This window comes from Colobus angolensis, unplaced genomic scaffold (genome assembly GCF_000951035.1).
Source record: "Colobus angolensis palliatus isolate OR3802 unplaced genomic scaffold, Cang.pa_1.0 Scaffold114, whole genome shotgun sequence".
NCBI classification, from domain to species: Eukaryota; Metazoa; Chordata; class Mammalia; order Primates; family Cercopithecidae; genus Colobus; species Colobus angolensis.
In genome coordinates this window covers 1,463,259-1,475,105 of record NW_012112475.1, presented here as the reverse complement: position 1 = coordinate 1,475,105, position 11,847 = coordinate 1,463,259, and the positions used below count along the sequence as shown (strand labels likewise).

At 45.5% G+C, this 11,847-nt stretch overlaps 1 protein-coding gene across 2 annotated transcripts; it reads left to right on the top strand.

Annotated features, from left to right (window-relative positions):
* The first annotated feature begins 208 nt into the window (after positions 1-208).
* On the top strand, positions 209-10,638 carry BPIFA3 (BPI fold containing family A, member 3). 2 transcript variants are annotated; one of them, XM_011959647.1, is made up of 7 exons: positions 209-565; positions 6,648-6,798; positions 7,193-7,300; positions 7,937-8,086; positions 9,244-9,328; positions 9,763-9,826; positions 10,371-10,638. In XM_011959647.1, the coding sequence occupies exons 1-7, from the start codon at positions 442-444 to the stop codon at positions 10,448-10,450; spliced, it is 762 nt and encodes a 253-aa protein (XP_011815037.1). In that variant the 5' UTR covers positions 209-441; the 3' UTR covers positions 10,451-10,638. The 2 variants fall into 2 exon arrangements, with proteins under 2 accessions (XP_011815037.1, XP_011815046.1); XM_011959656.1 differs by lacking the exon at positions 7,193-7,300.
* Positions 10,639-11,847: the final 1,209 nt, after the last annotated feature.

The window sequence follows — 11,847 nt, the reverse complement described above, 5'->3', positions numbered from 1 at the left end:
GAGATTGAAGTGGTTGGTCTTGCCCTTAAGAAAGTCCTAGCCCAATTGGAGAGCCTGGGGTTAGCCATCCTTACTCAAATGTATTCATTCATTGGTTCACTAAAGAGTCACCAACACCCAGCCTGTGCCAGGATCTGGGAAAGGACTTCTGTTGGATGACCCAACAATAGGCTCAGGTGAGTGTCTCCAAGCAACAAGGCCTTCCTCTGGAGCCCTGGCCTCCCCCGCCAGGGTTCCACCTGTTGCTCTCCCAATGTGAGCAAGCCCTGGTGGCAGCTGCTAGAGTCCGGTGCACCCCCTCCCCACAGCATGCTGGGGGCTAATTGTGATGTCATCTTTCTGCAGAAAACCATAAGCCCATCCCCCCAGACTGCCACCCTCAAAGCCATCTGCCCAGGCCCCATCTGACACTCTTGACATCTGCAGGTCCCAGACCCTACGATGTGTCCACTCTGGAGGCTCCTCATCCTCCTCGGGTTGCTGGCCTTGCCCTTGGCACCGCACAAGCAGCCTTGGCTTGGCCTGGCCCAAGCCCACAGAGACAACAAATCCACCCTGGCAAGAAGTAAGCTAAGCCCCGGGCTCTGCCTGCTGCCCACAGGGTCGGGGAGGTGGGAAGGTGCCATCTGGGCTCCACTGCTAACCTGCTGGGTGACTTCAGGTTAGTCACTTACCCTCTTTTTTTCTTAGACCTCAAGTACAGAAAATTGAGGTTGTGTTGATTATATGCCAACTTCTAGCACATCCTCATTGGCACAAACCACTTCAAGGTCCCCCTTTTGTTTTATTTTCTTATTTCCCCCTTTATCCCTTATTCTCACTCCCGTATCTCCACTGCCTTGGCAGGCACTGCAGTGTGTTTAATGGATGTATTTAAATGTGCCTGTGTCCTTGTATGTTCGGTACTTAATTTACATAAATTGTATTGCCATATATATCCCATTCTGGTTTTTTTTACTGGTTTCACTCAGCACTATGCTGTTGACATCTATGTTGCTTCAGCTGGTGCAGAAAGAGCCATAAGATTCATCCACCCCAGTTTATTTGGCTGTTCCCCTCTGGATGAACATGCAGGTTGTCTCTAACTCTCCACGATTATAAAGTACACTGAGATGAACCTCCTTGCACGTGTCCCTGTTACAGCCTGTGGGAGAATTTCTCTGGGATATACCCAGAAGGAGAGTGGCTGGGTCCTGAGGTAGAGATAAACTCAATTTAACCAAAACTGCCAGAATCCTCTCTAGAATGGCCACGTGGTCTACACGTGCTCCGGTAAGAAATGACTATACCTGTCTCCCCATGTTCCCCAGCACTGCCAAGTACTGAGCTGTATCAGTCAGCTAGGGCTGTCCTCACAAGATACCACAGACTGGGAATTAAACAACACACATTCTTTTTCTCACAGTTCTGGAGGCTGGAAGTCCAAGATCAAGATGCAAATAGGGTTGGTTTCTGATGAGGCCTGTCTTGCTGGCTTGCAGACGGACATGTTCTCCATGTCTCCATATAGTCTTTTCTCTGTGCATGCAGAGAAAGAGATCGCTTCTGTTTCTTCTTATGAGGACACCAGTCCCGTCAGTTTAGGGCCACATCCTAATGACCTCGTTTAACCTCAATTAGCTCTTTAGAGGCCCTATCTCCAAAGACAGTCACACTCGGGGAGGAGAGGACACAATTTGAACTGACACTATTTTTAGACTTTTTTTTTTTTTGCCAGTTTGATATGTAGTTGAGTGATAACTACTTGTTTTAGCTTGACTTTATCTGGTGAGTGGGAAGTTTGAGCATCTTCTACTTTTGTTAACCATTTTGACTTTTTTTCTTGGAGACAGAGAGTCTCGCTCTGTCGCCCAGGCTGGAGTGCAGTGGCATGACCTTGGCTCACTGCAACATCTGCCTCCCCGGTTCAAGCGATTCTCCTGCCTCAGCCTCCTGAGTAGCTGAGATTACAGGTGCATGTCACCATGCCCGGCTAATTTTTGTATATTTAGTGGGGATGGGGTTTCATCTTGTTGGCCGGATGGTCTTGAACCCCTCACCTCAAGTTATCTACCCACCTCGGCCTTCCAAACTGCTGGCATTACAGGCGTAAGCCACGGTGCCCAGCCCCATTTTGACTTCTTTGAATTCCCTGTTCTTACCTTTTGTCCGTTTTTAAATTTGCTTTTCTGGGTTTTTTTAATCCTCTTTGATTTGAAGAGACATTACTTAATTCTTGATATTAGCCCTCTGTCAGATTTATGCATTGTGAATATTTCTCCCAAACTGTCATCCGTTAACTTTGCAGGTCCTTCACTGAACAGGAATATGTTCAAATTCATCAATATTTTGTTTTATAGTTTGTGTTTGGAGAGTCCTAAGACCTGGCTCCTACCTCAGACATATTCTACTTTGTTTTTTCTAATAGCTTTATAGTTTTACCTTTCACATTTAAGATTTTAACCCATCTCTGGAGGCTATCTTTATGCCTGTGTATGTATGGCAGAGATTCAGCTTCGCTTCTCTCCATGTGACTCAGTTTCCCTAACTCATCTACTAAATGATCAAATTCCCAAAAATGAGGATTCACTGCTAAGCTCCCTGTGCTGTATCTGTATATTTGTTTTACGCCAATAACATAGTATTGTAAATGCAACATCTTTGTAAAATGCTGTTTTATTTGACAGACCTATATTCTTCCAAATGAGTTGCAGAGTGTGTTGAGTTCCTTTAAAAAATTCATCTGGCGGGGCATGGTGGCTCCCTAGCACTTTAAGAGGCTGAGGTGGGAGACCTCTTGAGCCTAGGAATTCAAGACCAGACTGGGCAACATATCAAGATCCTGTCTCTACAAAAATAAAATTAGAAAATTAACCAGGTATGGTGGCACACGCCTGTAGTCCCAGCTACTTGGGAGGTTGAGGTGGGAGGGTCACTTGTGCCCAGGAGTTTGAGATTGCAGTGAGTTATAATTGTGCCACTGCACTCCAGCCTGAGCAACAAAGACCCTGTCTCTTAAAAAAAAAAAAAAAATCAGACCAGGCACGGTCACTCATGCCTGTAATCCCAGCACTTTGGGAGTCCAAGGAGGGTGAATCACGAGGTCAGGAGATCGAGACCATCCTGGCTAACACAGTGAAATCCCATCTCTACTAAAAGTACAAAAAATGGTGTATGGTGTGGCAGGTGGCGAGGGCCTATAGTCCCAGCTACTCAGGAGGCTGAGGCAGGAGAATGGCTTGAACCCAGGAGGTGGAGCTTGCAGTGAATGGAGATCATGCCACTGCACTCCAGCCTGGGCGACAGAGCGAGACTCTGTCTCAAAAAAAAAAAAAAAAATCATCTGGAAATTTGATTGGAGTTAAAATGAATTTGTTAATTTAAAGGGAGTCGATATTTTTTACTTCCCAATCATAAACTTAGTGTATCTTTCCATTTATTCAGATTTTACTATCCCATAATATAATTATAAAGTCCTATCAATGTCTCAAGCATGATTTGTTAACGTGATTCCTAGAGAATTTATAGTTTTCATTGCCATAGTAAATGCTACCTAATCTTCTATTATATTTTCTAGTTGGAATTGCAGGTACAGATGGAAGGAAAGCTGTTGACTTCTGATATTCAAAAGCCTTGCTGACCTCTTATAGTTTTATTATTTTATTTATTCTGTGGGTTTTTCTATCTAGAGTATTATATTATCTGTAAGTAGTAATAGCTTTATCTTTCCTCTTCTAAGCCTTACACTCCCTGTGCCTTTTTCTTATCTTGCATTGTAGCCAGAGCCTTCTACAGGAATGGAAATGAATCCAGAATTCCCCTCCAAGCATATTTTCTGTAGGTTTTTGGAATATAGTGTTTATCACATTAAGCTTGTTCCTTATGCCCCTAGTTTTATGAATGTTTCTTAATCATAAGTCAGTATTGACCTTTAACAAAAGTTTCTCTGCATCTAAAAGTTAATCACTCTTTTCCTCCAACCTACTAAATGATAAATTGTACTAACAGATTTTTCTGCTATTGAACCTTCCCAACATTTCTAAAATGAACGTTTTTATGACGTACTATTAGTTTTTTTTTTGTTTTTGTTGTCGTTGTTGCTGTTGTTGTTTTTGCAATGGAGTCTTGCTCTGTCACCCAGGCTGGAGTACAGTGGCGGGATCTCAGCTCACTGCAACCTCCACCTCCCAGCCCAGGTTCAAATGATTCTCCTGCCTCAGCTTCCTGAGTAGCTGGGATTACAGGTGCCCCCACTACCACACCCTATGGATTTATGTATTTTTAGTAGAGACAGGGTTTCACCATGTTGGCCAGGCTGGTTTCAAACTCCGGACCTCAGGTGATCCGCCTGCCTCGGCCTCCCAAAATGTTGGGATTACAGGCGTGAGCCACTGCGCCCGGCCAAGATTTCATTAACTAATAATTTGTTTAGGATCTTAGCAAACTTTTCGTACATAAAACTAATATGTAACTTTCTTTTCTTGGTATTGTCCTTGAGGCTAGGAAAGTTATACTAACCTCAGAGAATGAATTTAACATCTTTCTGTTTTTCCATTTTCTTTCACAGTTTTCTCTTTATAAAAGTTTGATAAAACTCTGCGTAAAATCTTCTAGGTCAGAAGCTCTTGGAGAATGAGATCTTCAATCACCATTTTTATTTGTTAAGAAATTTCTTAATTTCTTTGGTTATGAATGTTTTCTATTTTTCCTTATCAGAACTTGGAATTTTGTGGTTTATCATAAATGTATCCTTTCCATTTAGGTTATTGAATATATTGGTGTATAATTCTGAACCCAGGTAACCTCATTTATACAATAAATGTGGTTAGAATGTTAGTTCATGAAGCTGTTTTTCAAACTTAAATGATGAAAAGTATGTGAAAAGTGCTTTGACTGTGCGTATGTTTATTGCTATGACCAGTAGCAGCTTCTCTGCAGTAACCCAGAGTTCTCAGCGTAGGGCCTGATCTCAGGTAGGGTCAAGAAGTGAAATTATATTATCAGTCAGTTAGAGTACTTAGCAGCAGGCAACAGAAAACCCAACTCAACCTGTTTTACACAATAAAAAAAGTTGTCATTTTACATAACTGAAAGTCAGAGGTAGGACAAGCTCCAGGTTTGGTTCAGTCATGAGTTCAAAGCTTACCTCCAGACTAGATTTTGTCTATTTTTCAGCTCTGTTATCATCATGGTTTTATACTCATGCTGGTTCCCAGTGTGGTAAGAAAATGGCAACCCATGACCATTGGCGCTAGAGGCTGTCTTGCTTCTTTCCGATAGGAGAAAGAGAAAGGAATTTTCCCCTCAAACGTGAAACATGAGCTCTCCTGTTTGGTCTGATAGAGCCAACTGGGTCATGTGTCAACTTTGAACCCAAAAGAGTCAGTTAGGGTGAGGCACACCTGGTTCAGATAACCAACAGCCTCATCTAGACCAGGAATTTAAGGGAGTACTTGAATCAAATCAGGGTTCAGATGAGGAGGATAGAATGAATAAATGGATAAGTGGATGGATGAATGGACAGATGGATGGATGGATGGATGGATGGATGGATGGATGGATGGATGGATGAGTGGATGGATGGATGGATGGATGAATATTAGACTGGCAACCACTGGTATCTGCTGCTCACAAATTCCCAAGCACCACTATAATCACGAACCAAGAACTACTAAGAGCTCTGGCCATACCTATAAGTTCACTCTATCCTTGAAACTATTTGTTTAATATTTATCTCTCCTAGTAGACACAAAACTGGTTTGAATCCTCGGTGCCTAGCTTGGGGCCTGACACCCACTGGATGCTCAATAAATATTTGTTGGATGAATGAATGAATGAATGGTCTTAATATTCCTCACAAGGACCTTGTGAGGTACTGCCCCTGTTATACAGATGAAGAAGCCAAGACCCAGGGAGATGATAGAGCCAGGATTTGAATCAAGATCTGCTACTCCAGACACATTCTTGTTTGTAAGCGACAGAAACAAACATTGCTGAAACAAACAACTCCAAGATGCTGTCTTGGAGGAGGGGATGGGGTGTGACAAAGGTTTCTGCTACTCTGCAGTAACCCAGAGTTCTCAGTGTGGGACTTGATCTCAGGGCAGGTAAAACCAGTGAAATAATGTGCCTTGTGGTACACTCTGAGGTTCATCAGAGCTGAATCCTCATCCCAGGCAGGAGGGTCTAGAGACAAAATAGGCAGGACTTAAGCATCTCCAATAGCTTTAAAAATTCCTTCCTTTGGGAGATTTATTCTTTTCTGATGGAAGTTACACAGGGTCCTGCAATTTATTCTAGATATGGTGTGGAAATTTACATCTATTCTCTCCACACTTACCCACCTAAATTTTCTCTTCAACCAGCATTGACTCTGATCTACATCCCATATATTAGCTCCGTGCTCCAGACTGAAATACAGTGTTGGGTGAACTTTCAACCAGAATACCCCCCTTTGAGCAGCTGTTGCCTGCCAGACCCTCTGCAGGTTTTTTTCTTTATTTCTCACATCAATCTTGCAAAGCATAATTTCATTTCATAGATGAAGAAGGTAGATCTCCATGGGGAGGCAGTGACTTGCACCAGCCTGCATCCCAGGTCTCTGAATCCCAAGCCCCCCACCTTTTCCATGACACTGTGCAAAGTCAGCGGTCCTTGTGCATTTCCAGTTATTGCTCAGGGCCTCATAAAGCACAACGCAGAAAGCCGAATCCAGAACATCCACTTTGGAGACAGACTGAATGCCTTGGCACAAGTGGCCCCAGGGATGGTGGGCTGGCTAATCAGCGGCAGGAAACACCAGCAGCAGCAAGAGAGCAGGTGAGACCCTGAGTTCCATCCCTGGCCCTGGAACTCTTTATAGAGCTCTAGATCGAAGGGTGGAGCTGATGGGGGGCTGGGGAAGTTCAAGGCCTGTGAAGAGAGAAGGTAGGAAGATTGAAAGAAGAGAAGGTGGAAGGCCCACACGAGGAAGAGTGGGGGCCCAGCTGCACAAATCAAAACTGTGTGGCACTGTTAGGGCCACTCTGGGGCAGCTTGCAGTCCAGGGCTCCCGTACCTGACTCTTGCCCTCGGAGCATCTGTAAAAGAATCACACTCCAAATCCCATTGCCAGGCCCTCTTTATAGACAGGACAGTCTTGTTTCTCAGCAGGAAGCCTTACCTGTCCTGAGGTCCCTCACCCTTGCGGGGCCTCTGCTCTTTCCTTGTGCAGCATCAACATCACCAACATGCAGCTGGACTATGGTGGGATCCAGATGTCATTCCATAAGGAGTGGTTCTCGGCAAACATCTCGCTTGAATTTGACCTTGAATTGAGACCGTGAGTCATACAGAAGCAGCATTTGACAGGTGCTAGCCCTCCTTGCAGGGAACCTGGGAAATCCATATCTTTTTGATCCCAACCTAAATTCAAATTCTGGCTTCCAAAGCCACTTGCTGTGTGACCTTGGGCAAGTCACTTCACCTCTCTGAGCCTTGTTTTCTTCACCTGAAATATGGATGACAATCTTTAGTCAGTGGAAGGAAGTCATTTGCTCATTCAAACCTATGAGAGTTCACAACAACTGGGCTTGATAAAAGAGAGAAAGGGAGAACTGCTGTAATCATCTCATCGCCCCGGTTCACCATCCTCCTGTTCAAACTATCCTTTGACATCCACTGCCCCCAAGAAAGGGAGGATGCAGCTAAATGGGAAAGATTTTTGAAACAGAGATTAGCTCTCAACGTTTGAATTTCCAAAGGCCTATTTAAGGGATTTTCAAAGTTACTCTGGCTACAGCTGTTTTCTCTTTAATCACTGACTTCGGGATTTAACTGGGCCTAGTTTGTTGAAAGGACTCAGAGTGTCAGGGGAAGCCCTGACGGTGGACAGTGCCCGTCTTTGCCAACACGGAGATTTCTACTCTTTCTCTACCTCCTCGCCTTGCCCTTCCTCCTCCTTCTTTCTCATCTGCAGGCCCTTCGATAACAACATCATAAAGATGTGTGCACACATGAGCATCGTTGTGGAGTTCTGGCTGGAGAAAGACGAGTTTGGCCGGAGGGATCTGGTGATAGGCAAATGTGATGCAGAGCCTAGCAGTGTCCACGTGGCCGTCCTCACCGAGTAAGACCCCAGCTGCCCCTCCCCAGAGCTGGGCCTCCTTCCTGACAAGCCCCAGCTGCAGCGTCACTTCCTGACCATCTCCTAAGTTAGTCCAAAGCAGATCTCATCCTTCCCCCAGGATCTGCTCTTCCTCCCGTGTTCCCAACCGTGATGACCCTACCACCCTCCCAGAAGCCAGACTCTTCTCCCTCCCCACTCCTCAGGCCCATCATCACCAGTTCCCATTAATGACTTCCTAGTAGCCCTCAGCTTCTCTCTTTCATCTCCATCTCCTACTCCACTACCCGAAGCACTACAGGAGCCTCCTCCTGGCTTTCTCGGATCTCCCCTCCTACTCTCCATTCCCCATCCTGCAGCAGAAATAACTTTCTAACACAGAAAATTGGCCATGCCCAAGCCCCTGCTCCAAAGCCTCCAGTGGTTCCCAGTGCCCTTTGGATAAAGAGTAACTCCCAAATTTCACTCAAGGCCCTGCTTGTCCTCTCCCCTGCCAACTTTTCAGCCCTTTGTCCTCCACCACACACCATGCATTTTTATACCACTGTGCCTTTGCACATGCTGATCCTGTCGCCTGGAATGCCCTTCCCATCTTCCCTGAAACTCCTCCTTATCCCTCACTCTTTCGTACGTTTCCCAAAAACCTACTGTGTGCCAGCACCACACCTGATGCTAGGGACACAGTGCTGAACAAGACACAAAATACAGCTTTAATAAAGCTCCATAGACTGGCTGACCAAGTCTTTCAATTTCAACTGACTGTAAGTCCCTCGAAGGCAAGATTTGTGCCTAATTTATCTCTGTAATTCTGGAATGCTGAAAGCAATGACGACCTCAGTGGATGTCTGATCATTTGTTCATCAGATATTCATTGAGTACCTAGATTGTACCAGACATTCATGGGAGGACAGTGGAAGGGAAAGGCTCTGGAATCTGGTGCTCTATTGCCATGTTTCTCATATAACCAGCACTCATTAGCTGTGTGAACTTGGTCCGAGCTACCCCTTTGATGATCACTGACAATGATACTTCTGGCACAGGGCTGAGTGAGGATTAAAAGACTGTGGAAGGCATACTCAACACATACCTCCTGGCTTTAATGTTGCCTGGGTTGCTCTGTTCTGTTCTGTTCTGTTCTGTACCTCTACCTTTCTTTCTAGAGCTATCCCACCAAAGATGAAACAGTTCCTCCACAACCTCAAAGATAACCTGCAAAAAGCTCTCCCACAACTGGTAGAAAGTCAGGTAAGTTTAGAAAAAACTTTGCATCTTGAGCAATCTTGAGTCCGAGGGTCAAGGCATATCCACTGGCAATTTAGCAAAGGATTTCAAACATTCGGTTTTAGAGCTTGAAATATCTCAATTTGAAATTTCAGGTGGCCATGAGTTTTGTCAGGCTATCCTTGAGCAAGAGACTTTGCCTCCCTGAGCCTCAGTGTTCCCACCTGTAGCATGGGAACCACCACAGTCCCTGTCTTATATATGAGGATTTGTGGAGACAAAGCGTGGAAGTGTTGTGCATGACACTGAGCAGGTAGCTGGCGCTCACTACCAGGGAGCTGCTCGGGCCACGATTCCTACTGGAAAAATCCCATGGACTTGAAGTTTCCTGCCACAGGCACTTCAGTTTTCCTTTTCCAGACCCTGGCCTGATCCTTCTCTCTGTGCTGATGGTTCAGGTATGTCCTCTGATCGGTGATATCCTTGGGCAGCTGGATGTGAAACTGTTGAAAAGCCTCATAGGTGAGTGTCTGATCTGTCCAGCGAGGACTCCTTAGGACTGGCAAGGGGCTGAAAGAGGTACCCCTGTCCCTGGAGCCCCCAGGGAGGCCTGCTAAGGGGCATCTGCATGTGCTGTGAGAACACTTTAGAGGTGACCATATTATGATGACTACACTGTCCCCCAAGAGAGCTGGGACAGCAGAAGGTACCCCTACCAAGCAGGCTGTGCCCTGCCAAGTCACTGAAGTCATCAGGTTACCAGGGATTCTAGCTTCTCCCAAGATCTCCACCCATTGCAGTAGGGAGCACTGGCCCCATCCCAAACCTGAGATCATCTCTACTCCAGTTACAGATAAACAGTTATAGTCCCTGCCCATATAGAGCTCATAGCCTGGTAAAGTGAAGACACCAAGAAGCAAATAATTCAGCATCATTTGGGGAGGGTTTTCATGTGAACACTCCCGGCACCCGCCTTTGGTCACCATGGATAGATGAGGGTTTCCCTTCGGTGTGGGAGTTGGGAGGTAGGCACGCTGGTGACAGATGCCACCTTTTCTCTTTACAGAACAGGAGGCTGCTTATGAACCAACCCACCATGAATCCAGCCAACCCTCTGCATGCCAGGCTGGCGCGCCCCCCAGCTGACTACTGCTGATCAGAAGGAAGGTCCACATCTTGGGACCTTAAGTCTCCCTTAGAGTGGGGCTTCTGCTACCCTAAAACTTTACCCCAGGCCCTGTGGACATCCCATCCTCTCCCACAATAAACTCTAGCTCTGAAGGATGCACAGGTCCCTCCCGCCTGGGCCCTGGAGTTTAGGTCTAGAAGTCAGACCTGATGAAGTATCCTCCTGAGAACAAATATCCCTACGGTCGCTCATCAGCCCAGAAATGCCGACAAAAAAAAAAAAAAAATGCAAGGAGGGGCCTGTTGAGATTTCTCATTCTCTCATTCTTTCATTCCATATTTACTGGACACCTAATATGTGTCAAGAATACTGCTGGGCTCCAAGGGGGTGTAGAGAAAGGGTGAGAGAGTGGAAAAGTGAAACCATGGGCACCAAACACACCTGAGCTCACCTTCAATTCCGCCCAACTGGCAGTTCCATGAGGGTGTAGGTGCCATGCAGCATGGTGACCCATGCCCCAGCATACAGCTGGCACAGAGTGCGTGCTCAGTAAATATTTGTGGCTCAATGAGTGGTTGGATTCTAGTCTTAGGCTCCACTAGCTACATTTGGGACAAAGCTTGTTACCTTTCGGTCTTCATCATTTGCAAAATGGGAATAGAAATCTTGCAAGATGTGGAACAACAGAAGCCATCCAACGCTGCTGGTGCGAGATCAGTTCGACCACCACTTTATAAAGCATCTCCTAAAGTTAAACATAGGCTTGCTTTAAAACTCAGCAATTCCACTACTTAGTGTATTCTCAACAAAAATACATGCACGTGTGGAGCAAAAGGCAAGGAAGCTCATAGCAGCAACGTTCATCATAACCCCAAACTCAGCATCCCCCCCATGCCCATCAAAAGAATGAATAAATAGAATGGGCAGATATCTTGTGGGATGGGCACCCACTGGAATCTCTATAGTGATGGAAATGACCTACAAGTGCCCACAGCCACATGGATGAATCTCATAAACAGAATGTTACATGAAAGAAGCCATAGGCAAAAGGGCACATGTTGCATCTCCCATTTATGTGAGTCCCAAAACGGCAAAACTAATCCGTGCCACCAGAGATAAGATAGTGGTTACCTTGGGGCAAGGGTTAGATGCTAAGAGGGCATTGAAGGGGGCTTCTGGAGAGCTTATAACATTCTGTTTCCTGATCTAGGTGCTGGGTATGGGAAGGGATGTTTGGTTTCTGAAAATTCATTGAGCTATTTACATATATGCATTTTTCTTACATGTAATGCACTTTAACAATTTTGACAATAAAAATATTGGCCAGTTGTGATGGCTCACACCTGTAATCCCAACACTTTGGGCGGCTGAGGCTGGAGGATTGCTTGAGGCCAGGAGTTCGAGACCAGCCTAG